Below are 15,168 nucleotides of genomic sequence, written 5' to 3' on the forward strand. Positions count from 1 at the left end.
TCGAATAGAACTTAAAATTAATATTTTTATAACAAGGAACTTCCTTCCTATTCGGTGTCCCACGACACCACACATCATTTTTTTTATTGCTTATATGAGTGAATGAGTTCACGGCCCACGTGGTGTTAAATGGGCCCACAGACATTTACAAAGTAAATGCCGCCACCCACCTTGGGATATGAGTTCTAAGTAGTGTCTTATAGATCTATGATTAGTTTAATGCTAGTTAACGACCAGTGTGCCACGGGTTCCATAAATAGCCACAATTTGTTTCATTGCGAGAAAAATTCTACATTCGTGATCAGAATACGCGCTTTCTTGTCTTCTTTCTCGCCATACAAATACAGCTTGTTTAATTAGCTCACCTGCATCGATTGTATTTGGCAATTTGCCTTTTGATTCAAGTCTTCCATTTTGGTCGTTATATGTTCTACCCTATCTGTTGTATTCCTAACTCTTTCCTCTATTGAATTCGATAATTTTATTTCCTGTAAAGAAAGACGCGTATAGCTATATTTAGTACAGAAGAAATCCGTGAATATCAACAGTATTCAAATTTTTATTCTTATTGTTCAGATGGGTGGTTACCGGAGCCCATAGACATCTCCAACGTAAATGCCGCCACCCACCTTGAGACATGAATTCTAAGGTCTCAGTTTTTATAGTACGTCTGCCCCGCCCTTCAAAGCGAAACGCATTACTGCTTCACGGCAGAAATAGGCAGGGCGGTGGTACCTACCCACGCAGACTCCCAAGTCCTATCACCAGTAATAAAACAGAAATTTAGATCATTTCTCAAAGTGATTCTGTTCATGTTTACAATTAAATGCAGAATGAATGTTATAGCTCACTTGTTCCCTAAAGTATCCCTCCACGCATTCCTCTTCGAAGTCATAAAGCCTCTCCATGTCTTCTTTCTCCAAGAACAGCTTCAGTCCGTTGTCGTATTGGAATCTCTTGTGCGAGACGTTTCTGGTCACCCACTTGCCAACGGCGTAGATGTGGCAGAAGATGATCAGCGGTGGCGGCAGAACTGGCTTCTGTTCATACTCCATGACCACTGTGAACCTTTGGAACATCCACACCTGCGGCACACACAGACGGCCTCTCGTTTAGATCGACATTAAATATTCTAGATGTTCCAAGTCATACCTTGTCTAATGCATTCACGAGATTCTTTGTAAGTCTACTTTCTCAGAATTACGATATCAGGCATTAGAAAAAAAAAAACAAAAAAAAAAGATTTCTTTTCCATTCGTATTAGACAAGTATGGCTTCCAAACGAATCATAAAATACAGACAACTGATAAATATACATTCAATTATGTATTAATTAACAATTTCAGCAAGCTAAACAAGCAAATAAGCTCTCATGTCTTTAGATTCAAATTCGTATTGTGGAATGCGAATAGAATGAGAAACTATCAATTTATTTTGAAGTTAAAATAAAATTACAAATTGTACAACTTACAATACAATAAAGATGCATTATCATTTCTATTGTAAATCGACATCTGAAGATATGAGATTAATGCGAACCAGAATCAAGAACTGTGATTTGAAATTAAGCATAGAGATATTTCTGTGAATTAATTACTAGATGTACCCGAGATTAAATAAGAGAACGTATTACATTAGCAACACAGATTTGATTATTGATCTTTGCACGAAAGATATATTGACTCGTAACTCCAAACATGCAAATTCCTGATTCTCGTTCCGATTAAAAACGATAAAAGCAAAATAAAAAAAAATAAAAAAAACCTGATGCGAGACTTCATTGACTTCGTTGAATATATTATTAAAAACAGCAATTAGGAGATTGATCAGTAATATATTGGCGATGAGCAGGTACACTGTCATGGCGATGGGCGTGATCCATCTTCCGGTGACGCATTTCCGGTCGCCGATCTCCTTCCCGCAAGGAGGATCTATATCGCCAGCGAATACTTCACCGTACAACATGAAGTACGGTTGGTAGAATACCTACAAATAACATTCTCTGAACAGAACTTAAAAGAAAAAAAAGAAAAAAAGCAAGTGCTCTAAGTTCTAGACTAATAAATGCTAAAATTAAAGATATATAAGGAATTTAAATAAACACTAGTGCTAGGTAACAACGCAAAAAAAAACGAAAAAAAAAACATAAATAGACTAAAAATACTAACGTATATTTTCTCAAATGTAAAAAAGAAACCAAAATGTTCTTTTAAATATTCGCATCAAAAAAAAACAAATGAATGGCGTTCCGTGAAGTGTATACAACCATCTAGCCAATACAGCCATAAAATTACCAATAAACGAAATTTGATAAGAACCTAAATAAAAAAATTAAAAAAAACCGAAACTACACTGCAGAACCCTGGTCTCCACTAAATACAAGTCTCGCATAAGGTGATGTTAACAAGCATAACAGAGGAATTAACGTGATATTTTCTCGATAACTTTATGAATATTTCATTTATATATGTTACGGTAAAAGTAGATATTGCGGCAAATGTACACATTTTCCGGTAAATGTGCATATTTGCCTCCTCGTTTGGCTAATGTGCATTCAACTAACATTTACAATTTCAAAGGAGGGAAATGTACATTGAATTCACAATGACCATGTCGCTTTGGTAAATGTGAGCATGGTATACAAAATACGAAATCGCAAATGCTAGTAATGTGGTGCGCATGCGCAAACGCATGCGCATGCGCACCACTACAACCTAACCTTTTTTTTTTTTCGGGCGGGGCCGAACCTCCTACGAGGTCCCCGCGCCTAGGGGGCGCGCGGGGTATGTGAGACTCAACGATCTGCAGGTGTTGAGAGCAGATCGCGGGCCCAAGGATTTTAGGGCCCACCCACTAAACGACTCCCCTGCACTCTTACAACCGACGTCCGATCTCCGTCCCGGGTCAGAACCCGTTCAGAGTAGGGGGGTTCCCGCGGTCAACACTATAACCAGACACGCGGCGCCACTCCGAGGACGCCCGACCGACGGATCGTCGAGGCGATAGTCGACGACCAACGACGTCGCACAGTGGGTCGATACTATGATTTGAGTGACTTAGGGACCAACTTTGTTTTTTAACAAATTTTTTTACGTAGATAGATAGAGCTCGTTAATCTCAATAATAATTGTTTTGGGCAAAAATTACAAAAACTTTATAGTTTGGTCAGAAAAATGTGTTTTGTGTTTTTTTTGTATGGAGCGGGTCACATTAAATTAAATTCCTGCTAAGTACCGTGAGGTCCCGCTTTGAAACTTTATTTTTCTTACACCTTGTCTAGTCTACTATCATTTGATGCTATGAACATGTGCATAAAGTTGCAACTCTGCCAAATAAATGGATCGAAAAAAATGAAAAAATACATAGAGTAAAAACCTTTATATTTATTTTCGTAAGTCCTTTTAAGTTAAATTTGATATGGATTAGTAAGTACAAGCACGCAACAATACCCATAATTACATAATACCTAACAAAAATACATTTAGTAGGTCTTAATTAATCAATCTCTCTAAGTATTATATATTTTGTTTCACCATTCGATCTTTAGATCAGAAGACAAAAGAAGATTGTGTAAAATATCCTCATTAGTCGGCAGTCTACTTATCTTTCTAAAATAACTACTCTCTGTATATTTCCGAAAATCTTTATTGCGAGCTTCCGCTGCCTCTTCCGACAGTTTACCTATAGGAATGGCACGAAAGGCAAAGTTTTTTATTATTGTATATCACTACCATGTGCCAACAATTTATGGATACTGGAAGGCATATAATACTAGGGATATAAATTAATATATAATTCTGCAGTATATCTACAAAACTCGGAAAAATTGGAAAGGTCCACGCGCTCTCCAGATGCAACAGTCTGAAGAATCACGTGAAACCTCTCTATTAAATCTTTACGTATTCCTGTTATGCGGGCTGTTCCATCTGCATTCCTGAAAAATCTTCTGGCAGTATTGCCATCATTGGTTGTTCCTGCTTCTTGCTTGACAACATCTATAAGTAAACCGTATTCCTTTTTAAACGCTTAAGGTATAGCGCTCTTTCTGATTGATATTTTTTCTTAGTCATCTCCCCTTGCAACTCCATTTCTTGAAGTCCAAACGAAAAGACGCAAACAAAAAAATGTCATTTAAAAAATAATCTCACAGGAAACTACATAGGATGAAAAAATTGTGAAGTAATAAAATTATATTTACCGATTTGAAGTAAGCACTCCATGCGTCTTATCCAGGCATGTAAAGATGGCATTCCATACTGGAATATTCCTTCATTATTTTCTCTTTGATAAGCAAGTGACTCCAAAAAAGTCTGACGGTTTTGCTTTGCAAATATCACAGACAGCAGAAAATGTTTCTGACAAATATGAGGTTATTTTGCCGTCTATCATCGTCATGTGCAATTGATGCTTAACTTCAACTTGTTTGATTTTTGATGGCTGAAGTCTTTCTATTTCTTCTGTTATGCTAGCTTTTATAATTGCCACTGTTGACTGCGTTTCTTTTATAAATTTAAACATTATTGGACGGCAACAAAAAGTTGATGAGGGTAGGTCGTTTTCCCAAACAATTGTTCCATCAAATTTCTGAAGCCTTATAGGAACTAGACTGGTCAAGAAAATAGATGAATCATCAAACTCTGTTCCAGTCTTTTGTTTATAATTACTTTGACCTGGGGCTCTATCAAAGCCTATTTGCTTATAAGCAGTAGCTCTCTTGCCGAGTCGAAATCCGAAGTAATCACATCTAAAAGCCTATATACCGCCAAGCTTAGTAATGCTTGCATTTTAATAGCAGCTCTTTCTTCATTAATAACTACCTCGTCTTTCCCTGGATAACATTTGGTCTTTTCTTGCTTAATTTTATATTAAGAAGGGTATAAATCGGACCCATTTTCATTTGCTGCTTCTCTTAGATTTATATACTGCCACTTACTTAATTTAAGTGAAACTAATAGTGCCTTATCGGGAGAATATGTACTACTTTTCACTTTACTTGTACTTAAACACTCCTTAACTTTTTCTAGATCTTCGGGGTGATTTGACAAATGGTTCATTATTTCTCCTACATCTTCATTTCCAGTGTTTCTCAAACTAGCAACTGTAGTAGCTTTCATTTAATCCGGGGTTAACGAAAGCGATTGGTAAATTTGTTCAATGTGCCTGGATCCCAATTCTTCAAAAGGTTTTCGAGGTGTAAAAGTAGATGTCGAGGCTTCTGTAGTACATTAGAGCGCGGTACATTTTCAACATCTTCAGTATTAGAAATCTCGAGCCTTTCGTGTACAGTGTTGATATCTTCAGGTATCATGCCTTCGGGCCAGTTTATTGCACATTCGAACTAATCACATTTTTTTCTTATAAACTGTGCTAACATGCGACTACTTCGTTTCCATATTGCACTTATATTTGAACAAAAGTGCGTACAGAATTTTTGGGGCTCAACACTTTTCTCTTCGGTCACGTTCATTTGATTTTGTAGGAATTGAAAGTTTTTTATTATCAGACAGCGACTGTAGTTGCTCTCTTAAAATCATAAATAATCCTAAATTGTTAATAAAATTATCCATTATAACGGAAAAAGGAAGATCACGACGACAATCACAAGATGTTAGTAGTAGTACGAATAAACGAACACTAGTTAGTATATAATAAATATGGTCACTTTATACTTCCAGAGAGACACAAATGTGTACTATATTTTCTACTACCCAGTAATGGCTGCTTAACTAATTATCCTCAGTAACTAATGTTAACTATCCTAATAATTACAGAGATTGATTAATTAGAGACCTACTAAATGTATTTTTGTTAGGTATTATGTAATTATGGGTATTGTTGCGTGCTTGTACTTACTAATCCATATCAAATTTAACTTAAAAGCACTTACGAAAATAAAAATAAAGGTTTTTATTCTATGTATTTATTCATTTTTTTCGATCCATTTATTTGGCAGAGTTGCAACTTTATGCACATGTTCATAGCACCAAATGATAGTAGACTAGACAAGGTGTAAGAAAAATAAAGTTTCAAAGCGGGACCTCACGGTACTTAGCAGGAATTTAATTTAATGTGACCCGCTCCATACAAAAAAATCATAAAACACATTTTTCTGACCAAACTATAAAGTTTTTGTAATTTTTGCCCAAAACAATTATTATTGAGATTAACGAGCTCTATCTATCTACGTGAAGAAAAATCTTAAAAAACAAAGTTGGTCCCTAAGTCACTAAAATCATAGTATCGACCCACTGTGCGTCGGTCTCCGCGGTACTACAACCTAACCTAACCTAACCTACGAATTATTATATAATATGCAAAGAAAAGTAGGTATGTTTTGTTTGTCATTTACATTTTTTAATAATTAAAATAATTTTCGTTGTTAAAGCCTTTTGTATTATGTTTATTTAAATAAATATTTTTTTACTGCAACAAAATTATTAATTTATTTGTATTTACTGTAACTTTTCTTAAAACATGAAGGTAAGAGTATACATTTACCAAAACGTGAAGGCAAGAGTACACGTTTGCCGGGAAATGTACATATACATTATATTCAGTTCACATATACCTAACTTCTTGGCAAATGTGAACATTTACCGGTAAAAGTGTACATTTCCAAAGAACGTACATTTACCGTAACACCGTAATATTACCGTAACACCGTAATATTGTTAGCTTGGCTGTGTTCTCTTGCTCATCGTGATTTGTACCACATTCTTTTGTTACGACGTGAGAATGTATCGCTATTTTCAGTTTAAGGTTTTTACTTTTAAACACAACCACTGTCACTGCAGCCTAATCGAAATATTGGATGTCAGTAATCACGTTAATTAATTGTTATTTTGATTACGCAAAAACAGAGTAAACAAAAAGGTGAACTGAAATACAACATCGATAACTACAAAGACACGAATAAAACAATAGTCTTTCTTACGTTTGTTTCCCTTTGATTGTTTTATTCATTTTAATATTTCCGACATGGGGAATATTTCTTTGTCACGGATAACAGAGGTCTAAATTTTGAATTGAAATTTTTATTTCTTAAAATTCATGAATGAGCCAGGATAGCTGGTGTTAAGTGGTCTGGGCCCATAGATAATAATAACGTAAATGTCGCCACCCACCTTGTGACGAAAGTTCTAAATCTCAGTTTTTCAACGGCTGCTGCACTCTTCAAACCGAAACGCATTACTGCTTCACGGCCGAAATAGGCAGGGCGGTGGTACCTACCCGAGCGGACTCACAAGACGTCCTACCACCGGTAAAACCGGTCATTTGAGCAGCCATCGCAAGTCTTCTTGGATTTTTTGTTAATTCGTTAAATAATCCAAAAACGATCAGATTCGCAAAATGGACAAAACAAACAAGAGAAACCTTGTTATTGTTTTAATCATGTTTATACAGTTCGTGAGAGCAGATAGGACTACGTAAGCAACGCGATCGAAACCTGATGGGAAACTCCGTTGACTTCTATAAAGATGTTATTGAAGACGGCTATCAGAAGATTGACGAGTAATATGTTAGCGATGAGCAGATATACGCTCATGACGAGCGGGGGGACCCAGTGGCCGACCCGGCACTCCTCAAGGCCCGGAAGGCCACAAGGAGGCGCCATCTGCTCGGCGAATACTTCCCCATAGAGCATGAAGTACGGTTGGAAGAAAACCTGTAATTTGTTAGTAACACACGGAGAAAATTGTCGTTGAAAATCGTCGTAGCAATATTAAGACTTTCTATTCTAATCAAGGAACTATGCTCAAGTTAAAAGTATCAAATTTTGTAAGTATATTGTGCGAAATTCCGAACGAGGCAGTCCATTTACAATGAGGGGTAAATACTAAACATATGTATATTTAGGATCCTTTAATCGTTTTCTACTAATAAAACGATTGCTTTCTACGCAAAAACTTGATTTTAATTCAATCCTTATTGTTTCAAAGTAATTAAAATGTACACGTCTTCCGTCTTCCAAGTTATACCACGTCTGTCTACCGTCTTCGGGTAAGTACACTCATTCCCCCTCTGACTTAAAAAAAAAACTATATGTCAAACATGCATTCGCCGTCTCTCTCACTTTCTGCCACGACATCTCCTATTTCTCTCACTCACTCATGCTCCATATCTGTCATTCATCCATAAAGTCTGTTCCTTATAAAATGGATATTTTATATTATTAAGTAAGCAAGATAGCAGAAGATATAATACGTACAATTGAAAAACATAGTATTAATGTATTACAGTACAATTAAATAATTAGTATTTTCTTCGGTTATCGTGACGCGTAGACGTAATTAAAACCTATTTTGACGGTTTAATAATGAATTTTTTTTTAAATTATTTTCATTATATTCTTTGTTTCCGACGTTTCGTGGTAAGTAAAATTAGTTTTATTTACCAAATGTTTCAAATTTTAAAATATTTAAACAACATCAACTTAAATACAGAATACGGATTTTTTTTAATTTTTTTACTCTGCTATGGTTGGGTCAAAAGCGAAGGTCATGTTTTCTTTCTGAAGTTTCCTAGTCGGGTATTAATTAACAGTTTAAAAACAAAGATAGTTTATCACATTGTCTGCTTAAAATCGAATTCAACTCGATGGAGCGCATTGCAAATTATGTTCAACACGGGGTACTAAATGATGTTTTTTTTGCTGTAGTTAAACCGACGATATTACGACCCACCTGCTATTAAGTGGTCATTGAAGATCATAAATATAATGACTTAACTAATCTATCATCCATCTACATGTAAATTATATCCACCATGAGCCAAAGTCAGAATTGCAAATAATTGATTTCCTACACCTTTTTTCAACAAATATAAATTGGGTCCTTGTAGTACGAACCCGGATGGACTCACAATACGCCCTAGTACCCAATAGATTTTTTTCCACCTATGCTGATGCCTTGAGAGGCTATTTCAGCTTCTCCTTGACGGGTACGTGAGCTCACGGGGCTCAAAGCGGGGTGTTGCTAACACTGGCCCTAGCAAGAGCAGTGCTTCGCAGAATCTACTACCGGATCGGAAACGCGACCCACTGAGAAGATTCGGCGAGAAATTCAGTGGGCTGTGTCTGTGAGCTAATTCGCTCGTCGAGCCCTTCGTCGCAAGCGACGGGTTCGGCGAGGACGGTGACCGGTGCTTGAGGTACCTAAACGCACCGTTAATGGACCGGGAGGATCCGTAATGACGTGTTCCATTAGATACCACAATATACTGATAAAATATCCATACAGAATTGCTGTATATTCTTCGATTAACACTTTTTGTTTTATTGCAACATTAATAAGTAGACAGCCAACCTGATTGTCACTAATTCTCATAGACATCAGCAATGCCAAGGGCACAGCTGAGCCGTCCCAGTATCCTTTTCGAACATACACAGGAATTAATGCGGTAATGACTATACCCCAAAACACCATTGTATTACTAACATTTTAATTCTAATTCTTTTATGTATTTACAAAAAAATTGTAAAGAATACTTTGATTTCGAAAGTGCCCTACTGGTTTGTTCAACTCAAACAGATTATCAAAATTTCAAATGCAATTTTCAACTTTATTCTCAGGTCGGAGAGGATGCTAAAGTTACTTCAAACGCCGGTTAGATAGCGTTCAAAATTTTAAAAATCTAACGTGATAATTTCTGGATTCTACAAAACAAACAACATATAAACCCACCTCTCTGATTAGATGCCAACTAGCGTCCTTATCTGGGTGGAGTATAGCTTGTCTGGCAACACCGAAAGACATTAATACCACTAGCAATAGCACCACGAAGTATATCATGTTCTTTACCATTTTACCCATCATTGTAACTAGGGGACCTACGGAGAGAAAAGTCATTATCTATATTTATAAAAATGAATTGCTGTTTGTTAGTCTCGCTAAAACTCGTAAACGCTCGGATCGATTTGGCTAATTTTGGTCTTGAATTATTTGTAGAAGTCCAGAGAAGGTTTAAAAGGTGGATAATTATCAAAATGCTCGGAATTAAATAAAAATAACTTTTTTTTTTCTTTGATGTGTCCCCCGTCGGACGGATTCCTTTTGTTTGTTTTAAGTACATTTTATACAAAAGTTTAGGTCTTTTATTTATCGATTGAGGCACTACGAAGTCTGCCGGGTCAGCTAGTCGTTATTATTTTTTACTTCAACAAATCCATGGGTATAGCTTTTTTTCCCTCAAATACGTCTTTACCCTCGTTAGATAACTCGGTAACTCTACCATTTTTTGTCAATTGCAACCCCTGACGTCATATGAGGTTAATACTGGCGTAAACCTATCTCAGCCTAAAATGAAGTTATAGGTAATAGTTAGAAACACATTTTTCTTTGCTTAGAAGGGAACTCCCAGTTTATTTAGTCCTAAGTGGTTACCGGAGCCCGTAGACATCAACAACGTGAATGCGGTCACCTTGAGTACGAATTCTAAGTCTCGGTTCCATAGTACGACGATTGCCTTTCAAACCAGTAAATAAAAGTCTTCTAAGCTTATGGAACTTTCAGACTTTATCATATTCAGGTTGAAATTTTCAGACTTTTTAATCACCCAGAACTTTTAATGAGTCCAACAAAAGGAAAATAGCAAAAACTCAATATGATTAATAAAAATGTCTTTAGTTAATTCTAGTCTTACCTAAGTACTTATTGACACCCAATATATTCAAGATCCTTAGGTACCAATATATAATATCGACGCAGTATATCACTCTCCCTACGTCTCTTGAGATCTCTCTGAGTCTCAGCGTCAATCCTACTAAGAAGAATATTATAAAACCAGCGTCATACGTGTTCCACATGTTCCATGCCCACACACTGAACTTATGTCTGTGAACAATGAACAAAATTTAGATATATCTTTAAATCTAGCTTTGTTTAGTCATTTGCTGTTGACTATCATACATTCCCGTAAGCGCCCAAAAGGCTAATTGAGTTGATTCCCAAACAATAAAAAGATTTGGATTAGCAAATCTTGCAAGAATCTAGTAAAATAAAAGTAAAAGTTAATAAAGGTATGTAGTTTGGACAGCCCTGATCTAGTGCCTAGCCTAACCTAGTGCATATTAATTAATTAGCTATCTCTTCTCCTATATCGTTCCCTCACTGCTGAGGATCGCTACCACATGTGACGCTCTTCCACTGTGTTCGATCATGGGTGGCATAAATCGCATGGTACAGACTACCACCAAGTGCTTCCTTTACTAGATCTGACCATCTGGTTGGTGTTCTGCCCACGGCGCGCTTGCCCTCAATGCGACCCGCAATTATGAGCTTCTCTAATTCATGTCTGGGAGACCGTATGATGTGTCCGAAGAAGCTCATAACACATTCCCGGCAGATGACAGAGAGCCTTTTTCGGGTATTTAGCTTAGAATGGACTCGTTAGTTCTCATGGCAGTCCAAGGTATTCGTAGCATCCTCCGCCACACTCACATTTCAAAGGCATCGATCTTTTTGCTATCGCGGCTTTTCATACGCCATGTCTCAGCTATAGTTATAGCGAATCGTGACCGAAGTTAACTTGTTTATCACAAAATCACTTAACGTATTATAATATAATATAATTTCGAGTAAGTAACGTATAAAACGTAATACCAATCGTTCTGAATTACTTCCATGTCTTCAATCAAATTCTCGTTCGCGAATATTTCCTGTAATTAACAAGTAGATAGCCTTACCTAATGGCAACAGGCTCGGATGTTACGATTTCTCTAATCTTCTCGCATAAGAAAGTTAATATATAACATATAGAATATATTTCCGGCCAAGAAGGTGTAGGATTCATCTTGACTAATACTGTGTATGTAAACATCAACAGGAACAATATGTAGGCTATCTGAAACAGAATAATGTAAGGCGATATTTTAGAACACAATGAGAAATTAGATTTCGTTCAACAATTGATTTTAATTTGTAAGATCTGTTGGAAACCTCACAAAATAGTATAAAACCTTTTTTATTGTTGTCGTTGTGGTTTTTGACATTACATTTGAATTTGAATTTTGGAATGTCTCAGTTTTGGTCATTCTCTTTTCATCCGTGCTATTGTACGCGATTTATAAAATTTCTAAATTATAAAAATTCCTTGCCCATCCTAATCATACAGTCCACTACAAGATCTAAGATCATAAAAAATAAATGGTAAGGTCACGATCCCAAATATAAAAACCTTAAAAGCTAATTCTTGTAAAGGCAGTTTTTGCAACGAGTAGGTTCTAGATTCAGTAATGAGAAACATGGCATCAATTTTGACGAGTGTTCGACTAATTAGCTCTCGGTAAATCTTTTGTTTACGACATTGGAGTTATTAATATTACCAAGCGATGACTCTTAAGCTCCGATTGGGTAATTTGCATTCTCAAGATAATCCACCAAGAGATTTCTCGTCAAAATTCGCTTGTTCTCATGATATACGATCCGGCTATTGTTTCATCAGCTAACCCGGATACGTGTGAAGAACGTAATGAAAAAGGACGGCGGCAGTAATTTATCGATTATCACTTAGAAAGTATTACATTGACAGTGATTTATTGATTGTAGCAATGTTTACGATTTCGTTACGACGACACGATTTAGACTTTCCGGTCAATCTGTCACGATTTGTTTTAAATTTGTAATTCGATTTTCGGATTTTATATTCATTGTTTTAAGATTTACTTATGAGGACGTTTAGTGTTTTCGATTCATATCTATATACGTGGACATAAAATAAGTTATCAAAGATCCTAATAATATTTATTGCCTTTCTACAAATCGCTTTTAGTAAAACATAAACTAAAGTTATACATTCAGATTTTGGAAACTGCACAAATATAGGTATGATGTACATCATCGTTGGTCGGTGCGCCATTTTAGTTCGTGCTATGATTGCGAGTTCCATTTACCACAGTAATATAATTGAAATGGAAATAACTATTGTATTCTATCATTTAACCAGTATTATATAATTAATTTTCGTAAAAATCAATCTATCTATATATATAAAAATGAATTGCTGTTCGTTAGTCTCGCTAAAACTCGAGAACGGCTTGACCGATTTGACTAATTTTGGTCTTGAATTATTTGTGGAAGTCCAAAGAAGGTTTAAAAGGTAGATAAATATGAAAATGTTCGTTTGATGTGTCCCCCGTCCGTCGGATTCCTTTTGTTTGTTCAAGGTTTATTTTATACAAAAGTTTAGGTCTTTTATTTATCGACTGAGGCACTACGAAGTCTGCCGGGTCAGCTAGTTATCAATAAAATGCAATATGAAACGTTAAAAGAAAACATAAAATATTTTGATGAGCATCTTATTACAATTGGATTCTATTTTCATCATTCCTTTGCATAGCTTCTTAGTAATGGACGACAATAAATGAAATTTTAATTTTGTGGTCCCTCAAGGAACGTGATTCAAGATTTACATTTGCATAATTTGGTTTATGTAACCGATTTTTTTAATTGAAAATTAATTAAGGATTTTTCTGGCTTCTTTAAGTCTACTCCATGTACTCTACTTTTAGTCTGTTTACTACTTTTAGTGCTCTCCCCCTGTAGTCGAAATTCGACTATAATTAATTGAAATTATAACTTAGATCATTATTACGATTCTATTGTCAAAGACTATTAAACTTCTATAATCACAAATTTCGCCATAATTACACTATAGACAAATAATATTAGAGATAAACAGTATTAATCTATTCTCAATTAGACCACAGACTAACAATAAACAAAAGAGTACCTATATATGCGTGTGTGTGTTAAATACATGGTAGTTTGTGTAATGTTTTTTATTGATTTAATGTATTTTTGGTGCATAATAAAATAAAAAAAACATTACAATTCTGCACTCGTTTTCTATATTCTCTATAAGTGTGGGAAATTTCACACTCCTCCATCCGCGCAATTTTCGTAAAAAGGGATACAAAGTTTTTGCTTCACGTATTAATACATAGATAATGTATAATTTTACGTAAATTTTTCGTGAATGACTCAAGACCTACGTTTGTGATAAAGTACACTAAACGATGTATATCATTGAGATAATTAGACAAAATAACACTAAACTCACCGAATCGGCCCAAAATTTAGTGATCGGTGCTGTAAAGAACTCATAGATCTTCTTCCTCAGTCGCAGGGGCCTCATACGTTTAATTTCGGATGGGTGGTACTCTGGCAGCTCTCTGTACGATGGTTCCCATCCTACTTTACCAACTTTCCCGTTCTGATCGACCCGGGTCTCGCATTCCCCTGAGCCAATCAACGCCTGCTTGAGTCCAGAAAAATCGGTATAAAAATTACAGCGACACAACTACGACTATTAACAAAACAAAAAAACAAAACATCACGTCAAATATAAAAATAGTTCATAGATAATCAGTGGCAGTATAGCTGTTAGGAGTTATTGTTGAAGATCTCCACGTAGATGGTACGCTGGTTCTGCGAGCTGATTTTAAAGAGGATGCATGGCGATAAGCGCAACACACGCTGCATTTCTTATAGAAACTACATTACAATGATACGACAAAAGCTCTATAACAACTCTCGAAGAAGATACAGGTAACACAGACGTAAATAAAAGCATCAAAGTTGTTGTAAAAGAAACGTTTTCGTTTATGGCTGCATTAAAAAGATACGTAACATGAAACAGAAGTCGTAAACAAATCTAGCTAAGTAATAACATCGAAGGAAATTGAAAATATTATAAAGGTCACGTTTCGGTGGCTCTGTTTTTAGTTCACCGCGGTTTTAGTAATGAATTCATTTAAAACGTCAATATTTATGGAAACACCACATAAAGCAAATATTTTATAATAATATTCAATTGTATGTTCAGTTGTATTAGAAAGAAATTCGTATGTTTGGAGGTGAAATTCCGGGTGAGCTATAAACAGGCGAATCGGCCGATAAAGTCGAGCGCAAAGACACTAAAGGGGTGAAGGAAGGACCTTGAAGTGTACGGAGCGTCACGTATATTCACGTGACGCTTGCTTTTAGAGAAACAACAGCCTTTGGCGAGTGCAAGTGTAATACGAACACAACATAAATATTGATAAAATACTCGAGTCCACGAAACTAGTTTAACGTTTGAATTACGAACGAATTACTTAAACATTGTTACTTTGTAACAAAACTAGCGACCAGCCCTCGTTTCGCTTCGGAAACTGTAATTTATTATTGA

The 15,168-nt window shown here is 35.8% G+C and overlaps 1 protein-coding gene across 14 annotated transcripts in view; it reads right to left on the reverse strand.

The window, feature by feature from the left end:
- Trpm (transient receptor potential cation channel, subfamily M) overlaps positions 1-15,168 on the reverse strand; it is a 274,349-nt gene that overhangs the window by 20,559 nt on the left and 238,622 nt on the right. For 9 of the 14 annotated variants that reach the window (XM_089735236.1, XM_089735229.1, XM_089735226.1 and 6 more), the window contains 7 exons: positions 14,059-14,253; positions 11,684-11,841; positions 10,642-10,832; positions 9,684-9,829; positions 1,765-1,986; positions 852-1,085; positions 366-488 (listed from right to left, as the gene is read on the reverse strand). In XM_089735236.1, the coding sequence (XP_089591362.1) occupies positions 366-488; positions 852-1,085; positions 1,765-1,986; positions 9,684-9,829; positions 10,642-10,832; positions 11,684-11,841; positions 14,059-14,253 (1,269 nt within the window). Of the gene's footprint in view, positions 1-365; positions 489-851; positions 1,086-1,764; positions 1,987-7,447; positions 7,667-9,683; positions 9,830-10,641; positions 10,833-11,683; positions 11,842-14,058; positions 14,257-15,168 lie in introns of all 14 variants that reach the window. The other 5 variants (XM_089735227.1, XM_089735235.1, XM_089735238.1 and 2 more) reach the window with 2 other exon arrangements.

Source organism: Bombyx mandarina, chromosome 19 (genome assembly GCF_030267445.1).
Source record: "Bombyx mandarina strain Sakado chromosome 19, ASM3026744v2".
Lineage (NCBI taxonomy): Eukaryota > Metazoa > Arthropoda > Insecta > Lepidoptera > Bombycidae > Bombyx > Bombyx mandarina.